Genomic DNA, 15,436 nt, shown 5'->3' with positions numbered 1-15,436 from the left:
TAATCCTCAATGGGAGCAACAGGTGTAGCTGGCCTTATCGAAGCTAGCTGCATATCATATGCATTACCTCCTTACAAAGGTGTAGTAGAAGCAATAACTAGATCTACAAGACAAGCCTCATCACTTCTAATATAGCCCCATATACTCTTACCAACTAACACATTATTCACCATAAAACTCCACATGGAATACTTGGTTCCATCCAATTTATCCTCCTAGGCCAAAACTTCAAACACGTCTCCCGAATTTAGATTCAGATTTTGATTCTGAACCATCTTAGATGTATGCATAAACTGCCCACTGATTCACATGCTGTGAATGGTATTGCACCAACAAAATCACATTAACCCACTAGCCAATGCTTGGCTAAACAATGCACAAACCTCACTGAACTTCCAATGTAGACCTGTACTTGCAAAACATGAACTAATTTGAATGTTGTATTGCCAAATACAGAGGTAAACAGCTCCAAATCCTTTCCCATAATTGGCAACAGTCTCTAATCTTGTTCAGAATAGTGTAGACAGCAACTACATTCATTGTATTGGGGCGGACAAGCTAGAAAGCTGTAGTAGACCCAATATATAGTGTATAAGAATGATTACACACTAACATAAACAAGTTTCTTCTCCCTTAAAAAACAAACACTAGAATGAGAAAGCTGAAAAGCATCTTGGATGTTTAATAGTAGCAAATATGAAGTTACACAAGAGTAACACCTGAACAATCCATGAATCTAAACCAAAATTTGATAGAGTAGAAAACATAAAATGCATCTTGAATGTTTACTAGAAAAACTAAAAATTAAACAAGAGTAACACCCGAACAATCCATGTCTACAATCCAGGTCTATAATCCATAAGTTTAGCATTGACACATCTATGGGCATCTTCTCATAAATGCTGCATCATGCCACATAGCTTGCCAACAAATTTATCCTGCAAAACAAACATAAGCTCCCTGTCAAGTTACATGCTGCAAACCTAGGATCCCTATGTGATAAGAAGGATTGAAAGCACATAAACAAAAACATATGTTACCTTCATCTACATCAGAGATTGGAGTAGTAGGGCTGCAAATGGACTAGGAAGGAGGGAAGGGAAGGGACGACTTCAAAATGGATAAACTTTACAAAAATTTAAAAAATAGAAAATGTACCTTTTCTGCCCTGCACATATTCATTGAAAAGTTTGTAGTCATTCTCATCAAGATGGTATTTCTTTGTTTGTCGATCATAGTTGAGATTGGCCAAGGATATTATAGATTCCAAGTCCACACATTGGTTGTCAACAAGGTCATATGTGTAGGTCCTAGTTCCCTTTGCTTGTTGATACCATGACAAATGAATTTGAACATTCAAAGGCCTATCCAATAGATCAAAGGGGCCTCTTGTCTCTTTTAGACAATTTCCAACCTTTCTCCTCATGCTTACCACCCTTCCAAGGTACCACATGCCGTTTACAGCACCCTTACTAGTATTCCTAGCTTTTCCTTTTCCTCTTGTCTTTTTGTTTGCATTTATTGATGTGCTTTCAAACAATACTGCACAATCAGATCCTATACCAAGACATGTTCCTGTATGAATCATTGCCTTCTTCTCCAACGAAAAATACACTCCACTTTTCACCCTTGTTAATCTATCTTTAGATAGTGTGGGATTTCCATTCAATTGGTTGACAAGTGTGCTTTTAGAAATGGCTTTCCCATCCACTTCAACAAATGGTGATATTTCACTAGCCACCTTCTCCTCCTCATCAATCACATGATGAAGCTCACTTTCACTAGTAATTTCCTCATCCAGATCACCTGGAACACCACTATCAAAGTGATTATCTTCATCTATAAGTAGAACATTATCCAATGATTCATCTTCATCCACATATTCAAGATTAGGGTTGAAGAGTTCTAAGAGATCTCCCTCCTCCCATGAGTCATTCCAAAAAGTTTCATCGCGCATACCAAGTGTCTCACTTATGGCCTTTGCTTCTAATAATCCCTCTTTCAATGCAGATACCATATGGTTGTCACTACTCACACAAGCATAGTCTCCCAGGTTGGCCAAAGGAGTGCCATTCTCCTTTTCCAAAGTGGCCCATATATTTTCTTGTTTAGAATGAGCTGCTGGAAATTTAAGAATTGAACCTGCTTGAAACTCTGCTATTCTATTAAGTGCTCCTGTACTACTCAGCAAATCAAAGCCATCATAGCATCTTTCATTCCGAACCATTCCACCCACCTTGCTGAAAAAATTCTCACATGCATCCAATCCCGTGCAAGAAAGGGGTACATGCAAGTGAGGATGCTTTTCCCTAAAGGTCTTTATCAAGAGAACCACAAAGTGACACGACAATTGAATGTCAATGAATGTTTCTCTACTGGTAAAGTTTTGCTTTAGGGAGTATGCATCATGTTTAGTGATCCACATGCGCCAAATCCTACATATAGAAAGAACCATGAGTATTAGCCACATAAACCTTGGAAATATGTTCAAAATCCTTTATTCATATATCACTAATAGCAATGGTAGCAACTTCTACATACCTGAAAAAGAAAGACACCTTTCCTGTAGCTTTCACACGACCATACAAGTCTAAGGTAGGTGATAAGAAAATATCAATGTAAGATGCTACTATTGATAAGTACATACGTGTGCCCAATGTCCGCTCTTGGTGAGCACCATAGCCTTCTTGTAATAACTTCAAACACTTTTGTACTTTCTTTGCAGCAATCCTTTGTTCAGCTCTCCAATTTTGTCTATCCTTCCTCTCAATATCCCCTTCTTGCAAGCCATGTTCATCAACCTTGAATAATTGATATACAATTGCTACCTGATTCAAAGTCACAAGCTCTCTACCAAGTACCAACCTCCTAGATGCACTATCCAAAGGATTGATAAGTTTCTTTCCATTATGGATATAGTCTTGATCATGCAAACCATTGATACTCCCATCAAATGTGATGTGTGCTGTAAAGGGCCAACCCTTCCAAGGAATGCACAACCTGGGACCTTGACAAGAAGAGTAATCTTGCAACATCAACTTTTTGCGCCTACTATCCCCATCTGAAGCATGTCCTATCAATGGACCTACCACGTCCCTTAGAAAAATGTTCCAAGAAAGCTGAATGCTCTCCCACTGTTCTCTGACAAACATGGAATCAAACCTATTACATGTCAATTGCACCAATAGAACTAGCTTTGGCAAGCATTCAAGAAGAGGATTCACTATCAATACCCTTGCATAATGAGCAATCACATTATGTTGAAAAGCATCCACAACTCTAAGATATCCATCTTGACCATCACCAACTTGCACGACAAAGTCTGGAATGCAAGTGTGTTCCAGCTTTTTACCACAAAAGCCAACCAAATTATCATCACGTGCCACCCATCTCACCATTCTTTTCACAACTGTTTCATCCTCAGCTAGAAGAACTAGCACACTACCCAAGGGTATACCTTTCTTCATCATGTGACAAGTGTAAACTTCTCTTGCATGTTGAAATATATCCTCTTGTATACCAGTTCGAAAGAAAAGTGCTTTTCTTGTGGACCTCATTGTGGTGGACATGTGTGGACCTCCAAGGTTAAGTGATAAGAAATTATGCAACCTTGTCCCTCCCCATATCTTGACAGTCTCAAATAATTCCTCTACTCTTGAAATGTTTTGTGAAATGTCAACAAAGAAGTTCCACAATGCCTTCTTTCCCTCAAACAGACCTAGCTCATGAGCATTGATTATATCTTGACAAAATTTTCTAACATCTTTCCTCACCATGGCTTCCATAGTGCTCTCCCGAAGACTTCTAACCTTCACGCTCAATGCAACAACTTCAGTTCTTGTGAATGCTATCTCCTTCTTCAATACCCAAACCATTGTGGACTTTGTTTTTGCTACTCTCAATAACTCTAAATGAGTCAAATAATCTAACCGTCTACCACCTCCAATGTCTCTTGATCCATGAGTGTCTGAAGATCAAATTTGTCGATACACTCGCATGCGAAAGTCTCTTTCTTTAGGAATAGTAGCACATGCACAACATTGCAAATTATCAAAGTATGTTCCCTCCAAACATATCCGCTTGCAATCCTTATGACGGAAAGTGCCATTAATTTCAATGAACTCTCTTGTCCCCATCATAATTGTTGCCTTAGTTGCTGGCTCATTGTGCCATTTGCCACCTCCCTTACTATCATCCAAAAAGGGCTTCAAGTCAACCACATTCCCATCATAGTTATATGACCCTTGCCAAAAACCCCAACACAAGGTTGCAAGCAAGCTACTCTCTGTGAGCAAAGGAGGAATCTGTTAAGTTCCCAATAGACTTGATGGAGAGAGAGCCAAAAGCCATATGACTAGCTACACCTAACATCTCTATAAAAAAACAGAAATAGTGATTGAAAATAGAAGCTTGAAAATTTGCCTAATGGAGAGAGAGCCAAAAGCCATATGACTAGCTACACCTAACATCTCTATAAAAAATCAGAAATAATGATTGAAAATAGAAGCATATGAGAAATACCTGATGGCTTTCGTGATGCATTGGCAGTTTGCAAGGTGTCATTATCTATAAGAAAACATTACAATAGAGCATAAGAAAAAATGTTCACTTGGAAAATACAAAACTGATGGAAAACACAACTAGAACATGTGAGTTTTACCTTTAGCAGAACATTTCTTGAAAAAACCACTTAGATCTCTTTGCTTCTTATCTATAATTGTCACCTTGGATGGGCGACCACCAGCCCTCTTCACTTGATTACTAGAATCAATGCCACTAGCCTTTGTGATATGTAGCTTGGATTTCATATGCTCAATCATGCATTGTCATAGAGATCCTGTCTTTGGAAATAGTGGTATCCACTTGTTATCTAGCATGCAGCTTATATAGACTTTTGATAGAGTGCTATAATCTCCAATAGTCTCTGTTACTAGTTAAAACACCACATTACTCTCACTTGCAAAGGTTGAAACCTCCAACATTGCTTCATTTACTTTTTCTTTTCCTAATTCCATAATGTCATCCAATGAACCAAGGCTGTCTTTTCTATGGCTCTCTTGCTCACATAACCCAATAATCCTCATATGGGATGCTGAGTTGATGTGTGAGTGTGTGTAATTATACAAAGTGTCAGGACCCCCTTGACTATAAGAGCAATCACACTCCTCACACCAAATCTGAAACAATGCTTTACCATCCTTGTCCTTTGACATGAGCTCAAATCTATCATGTCGGCCTTTTGCTCTTAACTTTTCTTTGGCTATCTTAATCTCCCTCTGCCATTTTTTGACCTCAAATGGTGTTGCAAGGTGACTCTTCAATCGATTCTTAGAAACACTACCACACGTAGTCGAATCATCCACCATATTGTACCTCTCACACCCTTGAGCAAGATCATGCATATATAAATCTGGAGACACTGTACACTTTGGCTGCATTTTATTGCTATCTCCAACTGAGTCCACTTTTTGGCGTTTGCCTTGTGTATCATATTCCATTTTCAATTGGATGGTTACTTCTGCAGCATCAACTATCCATCTCTCCTCTTGCTTGGCCCCTATTGGAATTTTCCTAGATCCTCCCAAAAATATAAACTCATCTATGATGAGATTATCAAGGATGATCTCTTCTCTCAAGTCCTTGTAGGTACCGCCGGCTTTAAGATGAACATATCCCAACACATGATTTTCAGCCACACCCTCATCTAACACAATCACAATATCATGCCTCTCCATGCTCCTATAAAAGGGCTAGATAACAAAAAAGGTGCCCAACAAGATAATCTCAAATGGACAGCAAAACCTGTTGTAAAGTAAAGAAAATGAGGAAAAAATTACAGCAAAATCATCATTAACATGTTCAAAATGAAGGATGAAATGGACATAAAACCTGGAGCAAAGTATGGAAGAATCAGAGCTGCTTCAAGCCAACAATCTCCTTTTGAAGTTTACAGCTACTCTAGCAACTAGTAACAAATTACAGCACCTATAAACAAATTCCAACCAAAAACATGTGAGTTGAAGTAGAAACATAGGCCTTCTCAATGCATTATTTGCAGTAGTAGCAAAACCTATTGTAAAGTAAAGGAAATGAGGAACAAATTACAGCAAAATCATCATTAACATGTTCAAAATGAAGCATGAAATGGACATAAAACTGTTGACATGTATGGTGATATACAGCTACAAATGTGATTATGGAAGCGTGCAGACAAGGAGTACGATTCTCAAGCCCACCTTGTCAACCACACATAAGGCCAAGCAGGTTGAGAGCACACTAATAGCACCAAGTCCTAGCTGAAAGCTGGCTGGTTTGAACTAAAAAGATTGCAAAAGAGTATGGAGTCATTGCCAGTTAATTGTGTAGAGAATGGGAATGCCCAAGGTGGTATATACAGCTAGCTGTGGCCATTTGAAGGTCTTCTAACATGCTTTTGAAAGGATTTTCCACCTCTCTGGCAAGTCCCCTACTCTATCAGACTCATGGGCAACATGGCATGGCTCTCTTGGACTGTATTGGACCCAAAAACATGGCATGGCTCTCTTGGAGGGGAGTAAAGTAGAGAGAGACAGACATCAGTCGTATACATCTACGGGGACCTCAACTTAGAGGTGTGAGCTCGACACCAAAACCTTCAGCAAATGAAACTCCATGCACACGGCCTTTGACTCGGCTCCAAAACTTCTACGACCTGCAGCCACCCGACTTTGCATATCCGAGGCACCCGACTTCTACGACCTGTAGCCACCCGACTTTGCATATCCGAGGCACCCGACTTCTACGACCTACAGCCACCCGACCTGCAGCCACCCGACTTCCTCTCCATTGACTCCAACAGAGCTCTAGGCAGCTCATCAAGCCAAGCCACTCCTCCATTCTAGGTGGCTACTATAGCAAGCTCTCCTTTGTTGCTTCAAACAATATGCGACTCCATCTATGTCAACAAGAGCCTCCAAGGCGTGCTCCCCTGCTACACAACGAAAGCGGCACGGACTCACGATACATGTTCGATCGAGCTCGTAGCAATCCCCAGGAAGCTGATCATCAAGTTCTTGAACGGCGGACGCATCCAAGAGCTCAAAGCTCCGGCAGCCTCCAAGCTTGCTCTCAAACTTTGCCTGCCGATGGACCTCTCCAACAAACTTTGCCCACCGATGGACCTCTCCAACAAACGCTTCTATCAGTCAGATACATCTACGGGGACCTCAACTTAGAGGTGTGAGCTCGACACCAAAACCTTCAGCAAATGAAACTCCATGCACACGGCCTTTGACTCACAGCTCCAAAACTTCTACGACCTATAGCCACCCGACTTTACATATCCGAGGCACCTATCATATCCTAAGGCCTTCTGCTAAGGTCTAAGCACCTATGCGGCTCTTCTGAGCCTCCTCCATCTCTAACACAGTCCGGTTGTCGGCAGCAGCTCTAAGGCCATCGCCTCTCCAGCGCCAAACTTCCTCTCCATTGACTCCAACAGAGCTCTAGGCGACTCATCAAGCCAAGCCACTCCTCCATTCTAGGTGGCTACTACAGCAAGCTCTCCTTTGTTACTTCAAACAATATGCGACTCCATCTATGTCAACAAGAGCCTCCAAGGCATGCTCCCCTGCTACACAACGAAAGCGGCATGTACTCACGATACATGTTTGATCGAGCTCATAGCAATTCCCAGGAAGCTGATCATCGAGTTCTTGAACGGCGGACGCATCCAAGAGCTCAAAGCTCCGGCAGCCTCCAAGCTTGCTCTTAAACTTTGCCCACCGACGGACCTCTCCAACAAACGCTTCTATCAAGCCACGATGCGCAACTTTCAATAGCAGCAGCAAACAGAGGAGAAACGATGAGCAAGGGTGTAGGGAGGCGAGGCCTGGAGGGCAAAAGCTGGGCTACCTGCTAGGGCGGGCATAAGATAGGGCAAAAGTCATGTGCAGGATAGGAAACCCATTTTCCCGCACTTCCCCATTTCCCCCCTCCATTTTTGCATTTCACCATGGTTAAGAAAACATAGAGTATGGTCAACCGTGTGAAAAGCCCTCACTCATGGGATAGGCCACATGTGTACACATACTTGGGAGGGCAATTAATTTCTACTTTTGTTGGCAAGCCAACTAACCTAATTACTTTATAACATCTTTTCCAAGCCCAAATCTATCATGGTTTCCTTAGTTATTAGGTTCACCGCCACTGATCCATAGTGTATTAAGGCATTTGTAATGGTGTCCTTCAATGCACATCTTTGCTTTGATAGTTCTAGGGTCATCGTCTCTCATAGATTGTCCCAAGACTTACACATAGCGGTCACATGACTTCCTTCCTATCACAAATTCTGAATGAAGGGTTCTATTAAGAAATTCACTATTCAAATAGCGGTCACACAGTCGCAATATTGAAAAGACACATGTATATTACACTACTATAGACACTAGAATAAAATAGTAAACCTATATTAAAGAGAGAATGATTTAATGATATATTTGTTTTATATTATGAAAGACTGTTTATATCATGACTTACAAGGTTGGATCTCAAGTTCCTTGATTTGAACCACCCTTAAAACCAATATTCTTGGATCTACAACATTGGGACTCCATGTAGCCTTCCATTACTCCATTTTTTATTTAATCCTCTGATAGATAGTCTCTTTGTCTTTGGGTGATTGGGCAATTTTGCAAAGTGTGCAAAGCAAAGTGTACTAGAAAGATAGAGTGAATATTTACAAATGCCAAAAGAGAATAAGGACAACTTAGGAGAACCAGCTTGTGGTCAAAATCAAAGAGTGAAAGAGTGAGAGGGTATAGGTGTGGGTGTGGTGGTGTTCATGTGGCCATGTTATGCTTAATTTTCTTGTAGGAATGCATTACTATGGAACATTTCTTACACCTTTTTCCAGCCTTTTCTCTTATTTTCTCTAAACATTAGCCCCTTTAATTAGCCACGATTAGTTCTTTGATTACCATAATTAACAATAAGAGTCACCATCAATGAAGGAGACCTAGTGTTAGTTTTGGGCTTAGTTCATGAACACCCAGTGACTGACTTATCAAATGAGTATTTGTGTGTCATTTCTACATCGGGTCTACATCTAGGGTAAAGATTAGTCCCCCCCCCCCCCCTCCCACCCCCCTAACTTAAATTTAAGATTAGCCAAAACATAAAAGGGCCCCCACCCCTAATGTATAAGCTTATGCATCATCTGCAAAAAACCCCCCTAGTGTACACTCACGTGATATCGTAAGGTTCCCCTTCTGAATCCCCCGGGTTTGCAACCAATAGGATTCTTGCCTTCAGGCAACTCCACCAAATCCCAAGTCTGATTAGTGGCAAGGGCATCCATCTCCTCATCCATGGCATTCCACCAATGACCATGTTGCACAGCCTCACCAAAGATAGTTGGCTCAGTATGTCCCATAACTTTTGTCATATATGCATAATGTCAAGTAGCATAACCACTATAAGTTAACCTGTCAACAGGATACCTGACTCTCTGTGACCTTCTCACTGGAGTGCCTAAGCCTCCTCATTCATGAGAAGGTATGTACCTGCTTCCCTTGACTCCAAGTGTAGACACAGATGGTATACCCAGCTCACTATCCAAACTGTCACTACATGACGAATCATAGCCACAATTTGATGGCCCAGGGACATCATTTTCAGCTTGCAAAAGCACCTCAACAACCTTGGCTTTCCCTTTATCTCTCCCCCTCACTGACATAGGAGTGTCAGTGGAATTGCGTAACCTACAAGACCAAGGATTCATTGTAGTAGAACCAGTAGATGTAGGCCCAGATATGGATGTACTAATTTGCTGATTTTTATCATATGCATGACCTGCAGATGCATCATTTGGAACAACCACTTTCGGCTTGCCATACCAATATTCCAGCTCATCAAAAACAACATCTCGACTCACCATAGTCTTCTTGGTCGATGGGTTGTAGCATTTGTAACCCTTCTGTATCTGTGCATAGCCAACAAACACACATCTTTCTACTTTGGGATCCAACTTCCATCTCTTTTCATCTGGTATATGCACATATGCCAAGCTGCCAAACACTTTTAAATGACTAACATCAGGCTTCTGTCGATACAATTTCTCATATGGTGTGAGCATATGAATGCCAGCAGTAGGAGTGCAATTCAACACATACACTGCAGTTGCAAGTGCTTTTGCCCAATAATAATCAGGTAAGTTCTTTTCATTCAACATGGCTCTACCACACGACCAATCACCCCATTCTTACGTTCAGCCACTCCATTCCACTGTGGTGTATATGGGCATGTAAGCTCTCGTCTAATCCCATGATAGGCCAAGAAGTCATCAAATTCATTTGTTGACAGATATTCACCTCCATTATCTGATCTCAAGCATGTGATATATGACCCAAGCTCCTTTTCAACATGTTGCTTGAAATGCTTGAAGGCAAGCAGGACCTCATCCTTATGTTTCAAAAAATATAGCCATGTATACCGGCTAAAATTATCAATAAATGTAACATAATATGATGAACCTCCGATCGAGGTAGTCTGAGCTGGACCCCAGACATCAGTGTGAATCAACTGTAAGGGTCTATTACTTTCCTGCATATGCTTAGTGAATGGCAACCTTGATTGTTTTCCAAACTGGCATGCAAGACAAACATGCTCTAAAGCAGTTTACTTGAACTTTGGCAAGCCAACAACAATGCCTTTATGCAGCATATTTTTCAGCTTCTGAATATTAATATGACCAATGCATTTGTGCCAAATTTCCAAATCAGGGACAACACCCATACCATGGGTAAACATGGCAACCTTTAGTTTCGGCATGCCTACATCTAAAGTAAACATTATTCCTTGCCTTGCAAAAAGAATTTCATATCAACTTATGAGAAGATAAATTGCAAAAAGAATTTCATTAAAAAAACAAGGAAGATAAATTGCAAAAATAATTTCATTCAAAAAACAAGAAGATAAATTGTAAAAAAAACAAGATAAATTGCAAAAAGAGTTTCATTTAAAACTTGTGAGACCAGCTCTCATACAATGTCATTTCATAGATGATCTGGTCCTAATATTTAGGGTTGGGCATTTGCTAGGATCAATCAAATACAAATTAGTAACTATTTGACTAAATTTCCTCTTCTTTGTCCCCGCCGCTGGGAGAAGGCTACCTAGTACTGTGTCATCCTCCATTTGCTCTCCATCAGAGCTGTCAAGTAGTTTAGGCTTTAGCCCTGATATAATCTCAGCTGTCTCAGTGACCCTCTCACTGCTATTTGTGTCGAGCTTTTCATCACTATCCGTGTGTTCATCCTTGCTATTCTTTCCAGTCAACTCCCCACCACCACCTATGTCTTCATCCTTACTATGGTTTCTCGGCAAGTCCTGCATGTCCAATCTTGCTATTGCTTCCTCTATAATCTTGTCCGGTTGCTGTAGATTTTCTTCATCCAAGTTCAGCAGATCATCTTCATCCAAGTGCTGATCATCTTCGATGTCTCCAGTTAGATTGTCTACAAAGACATAAAGTTAGATCAGAAATGTGTTTGAGGTGATGTACACAGAAGACTGTAAATATGCATCTTCACAAAAAGATACATACCCTTCTGTTCCTCCATATTCTTTCTTCTGTACAATGACCGCACAGTAGATTTCATCTTGTGTTGTATGTGGTGCTTCATCTTAGTAAGAGCTTCCTTAACTAGAAAACTTTCATCTGCTAAACAATATATAATACATGAATAGATGCAATATATAAAACAAGAATAAATAAAATAGATAAAATAGGAAATTTTAAAAATAAATACCCTCTTTTGGCCAAATAGGAAAAAAAACCATCCTGCCTCTCTCCTTTGCAACTTTCAGGTCCCCCTGTGCCACTGCTTCACTGCTGCTTTTTTACTTTGTCCAACATTTCATCCTCATCATATTCCTGATCCCCAACATCCTCCAAGGAGTTGTCATCTTCTAACCGACTTCCATCGAATAGTTGTTCATTTTCTTCTTTTCCACACGAGGCATGCCCCCCTACCTATTGTTCTTTCTTGGTGTCTATGAACACATTTGAAATGTTAGGAGTTTTGCATTTCTCATTTTCAACAGCTTCAGCTTGCTTTGTACCAGTCTTCAACTTTTTTGAACATGGTATTTTGGTGTCTTTACTTGTTTGTGTAAGGAGAAGAACAATTATTTGAAATTGATTTCAAAAGGCAAATAGATTGTTTAAAGATAGACAATAATCAAAAAAATAGTAGTATTTAAACTTGAAGGAAATATGGCCCTTGAGGGGTCCCCTTTAGGGGCAAGGGACATATTCCAACACAGCCCTTGCCCCTAAAGGGGACCCCTCAAGGGCCATATTTCCATTGGTTGTGTTGCAGTCCAGATGTGATTGGTACTAAATAGTACTAAGGTACTAATAGTGCTAAATACTACTAATACTGCTAAGTACTGCTACATAGTACTAAATACTACTAATACTTCTAAGTACTAAACAATACTTATGCTAATCCTAATACTACTACATAATACTAAGTGCTAACTAAGGTACTAAATACTACCTTAGGAAAAATCTCCATCCAAGACTGCCTCCAGTCAGAATTGCTATTGGTTTGCTATCCTTAGTCTTTGGCTTCTCTTTGGTTAGAGTCAAAATAGAAGCCGCTTTGCTATCCATAGCCTTTGTCTTCTCTTTGGTTATAGACTTCCTGAATGGAGTGTTTCTTCTTGGAGAAAGGACATCAAGCTTCTTGGAGGCGGGAGATGTGATGCCTTTGGGCATTCTCTCTCTACATGTAGAACTTGCATCTAGAAGTTGCATGTAGGAGTTGCAAGTTGCATGTAGGAGTTGCATGTTGCATGTAGGAGTTGCATATAGAACTCGCATGTAGAACATGCATGTAGGACTTGCACGTAGAACATGCATGTAGGAGTTTTCGAAAGTGGAAGTGATAGAGTGTAGGTTCGAAAGTGAAACACCTAAGAGGACACGCAGTGCATGAAAATGTGTATATAGCATGAGAATGCATACGTGAGAATATCTTGTGCATGAGATTCTGTAATCAATAAATATATTACTGCACATTGATTCGAGAAATCTCTCCATATCGCACACTACTTAGTACTACCACATTCTTGCCAATAGTACATACACTGTAGTATGCTTTCACCCAACTACTGGTCTTATGCATCTACATATAATTTATCGTTTCATAGTAACCACATTTACAAAAAGTTTTAATCATCTAGATTATATCCCTACTCATTAGATAGTTTAATTCCTATGGATTCCCTCCAAAATTAGTGTAGCCATGAGCTGATGTGGTTGTGTTTAATTCTCTATCAGCTTTGCTTTTTTGGTTGGATATTGCTAGGACTTTGACTTTGAAGTGTGTGTCGAACGACTTGTACCTATCCACATGGTGTTTAATTTTATGTGGTGGATTACTTCGATGTTGTGCAATATGTTTCTTAACATCTTTTTGACAAAGTGCACATCGTACTTAGCCTAATCTATCACTCAATGAGCATAAAGATCATGGAGGATCAAACCATAGAAGAAACTCCATGAGAGAGAAAGGAAGTATGAAACACTCAATCTATTCCAATGTGCTATATCAATAATACATGATAGGACTCTTATATAGAGAGTGCCCTTTGAACAGTCAACATTTGTAGGATCCTCTGATCCACATCTCTACTTGTGGATGTCCTCAATCCACATCTCCACATCATGTAGTTCACATCCTAGGGTGGCTACTTTAATTCTTTTCTTAGCACATAGCTTAGCCTTTAATCTATGTACACATGGCACCATATCTCAACACCTCTCCTTGGTGCCATGATCCTTTGGCTACAGCAAGGTGGTCAGATGTGAGTTACAAGATCAAATCCTCCCCTGGGTGCTTACATGGCTACTCTCAGGTGGTCAGGTTTGATTTACAAACATATAGGTTGAAGGTGGCAAGGTTTTTGCTTCTCAATACATGCTGCCATGTCATTGTCTTCTTTGTTTGACATAGCTTGAAGCATGATGCTTTGTTCTACCATGTGCCTTGATGCTTTATGTGTGGATGCCGTGTTTCAGGCTATGGTCATCTCATGCACTTGAGCTTTTGGCATGCTTTTTGCATTCATGCGTCGCTTTTCCATTTGTTGCAAAGGTCTTACTAAGTAGTTGATTTCTTTCAATATTATCAGTGTCCAAGTGCTAGCAATGATTTTGATATGACAAGCATGTAGAGTTTGAAAAGACAATCACTTTTCCTTTTTGGAGCGTGTGCAAATTTCTCCTGGATTGCAAGTTACGGCTTGTTGAAGATTCTGTGGAGAAGAGGTGGCCTAATGATGTGGCACAAGCATTCACATGGTGCATGTAAAAAACTATGCTTAGCAAGAGCTATTGTGCTTAGGTGGGACTGTGCCACATGGCAATCTTTTAACCAATCCTAAACTTGAACATAAACATGGTTTAGTGTGGTGAGTTATCTTAACCATGATTTCTTTTGATCTACCACATGGCAGACAACCATTACCTAACCTTACCTTTATGGGTTCACTTGACTAACCCTACCTTCACTGACTTGACCAAGGTTCAAGACGTTAACCATGGTCTTATCTTTGACACGTGTCTTGTCAAGGAAATCTTGTCAAGAAGAACCAGAGAAAATGAAACCAGAGACGATGGCAAGCGGAACAACGATGTGAGGCTACCAATCTTTGCGAGACATCTTGCATCGTTGTGGTTCGTTGGAGAATCTTCAGAGAGCAGCTAAAGCCATTGTTGGTCGTGGCATTGAAGACTGCCCATCACAAGGGCGTGGAGATTTGCATGGGCTCGAAGCTTGGATCATGCATTCTGTTGGTCATCATGGAGGCGCAACTGTAATCCCGTACCCATAAGTTTGGTGTTGGAGGTGGCTGTTACAGAGCATTGCGGAGCCTTGTGACGATGGAGGAAACTATAGAGGAGTTCACCTATTGTTGCTAATGGAGAGGCCACAGCCTTGGCTCCTGCTAGAGGATTACCAGAATTCAAGCGACTGTGTTCGAGCGAGGTACCAATTCGAGCGAGGACTTTCATAAAATTGGCATTCTAGTGTGATGATTTATGTTCAAAAAGTAGCATGCATTGCTTACTTTTACAGTTGTTGTCCTACCCATGATATTGTGAGGAATCAATTGTCTTAATACAAGCAACAATTTCTTAAAATGTTTGGCAATGTTTTTGCAAGGGTCAAAGAAGAAGAAGGGGCAGAAGAAAGGGGTAAGAATATGTGTTTTTCTTGTGAAATTTCCATTTTCAAGGCAAAAAATAATGGGAGGAGGAGCCTCCCAGGAGGCCGCGATATCGCGGCCTCCTAGCAATATCCTCCTACCAATTTTATTTAGGCCATAACTTGGTTAATCAAACTCCAAATATGGTCATGTTTGTAGTCAAAATGATTGAAATGAT

General features: G+C 40.4%; 1 protein-coding gene across 1 annotated transcript; it reads right to left on the bottom strand.

Moving 5' to 3' along the window:
* Positions 1–1,138: 1,138 nt before the first annotated feature.
* On the bottom strand, positions 1,139–2,428 carry LOC147904802 (uncharacterized). Its single transcript, XM_087392440.1, has one exon. The coding sequence runs from the start codon at positions 2,423–2,425 to the stop codon at positions 1,139–1,141; it is 1,287 nt and encodes a 428-aa protein (XP_087248566.1). The 5' UTR covers positions 2,426–2,428.
* Between the last annotated feature and the right edge of the window lie 13,008 nt (positions 2,429–15,436).

This window comes from Dipteris shenzhenensis, chromosome 2 (assembly GCF_047967505.1).
Source record: "Dipteris shenzhenensis isolate YYH24624 ecotype China chromosome 2, Dip_SZ_1.0, whole genome shotgun sequence".
Classification (NCBI taxonomy): Eukaryota; Viridiplantae; Streptophyta; class Polypodiopsida; order Gleicheniales; family Dipteridaceae; genus Dipteris; species Dipteris shenzhenensis.
Note: the sequence above shows the minus strand (reverse complement) of the source record. Positions and strands in the feature narration are given on the sequence as shown.

Excerpts from the sequence above, each read along its gene's own strand:
- LOC147904802 (XM_087392440.1), bottom strand. The coding sequence starts at position 2,425 with ATGTGGATCACTAAACATGATGCATACTCCCTAAAGCAAAACTTTACC.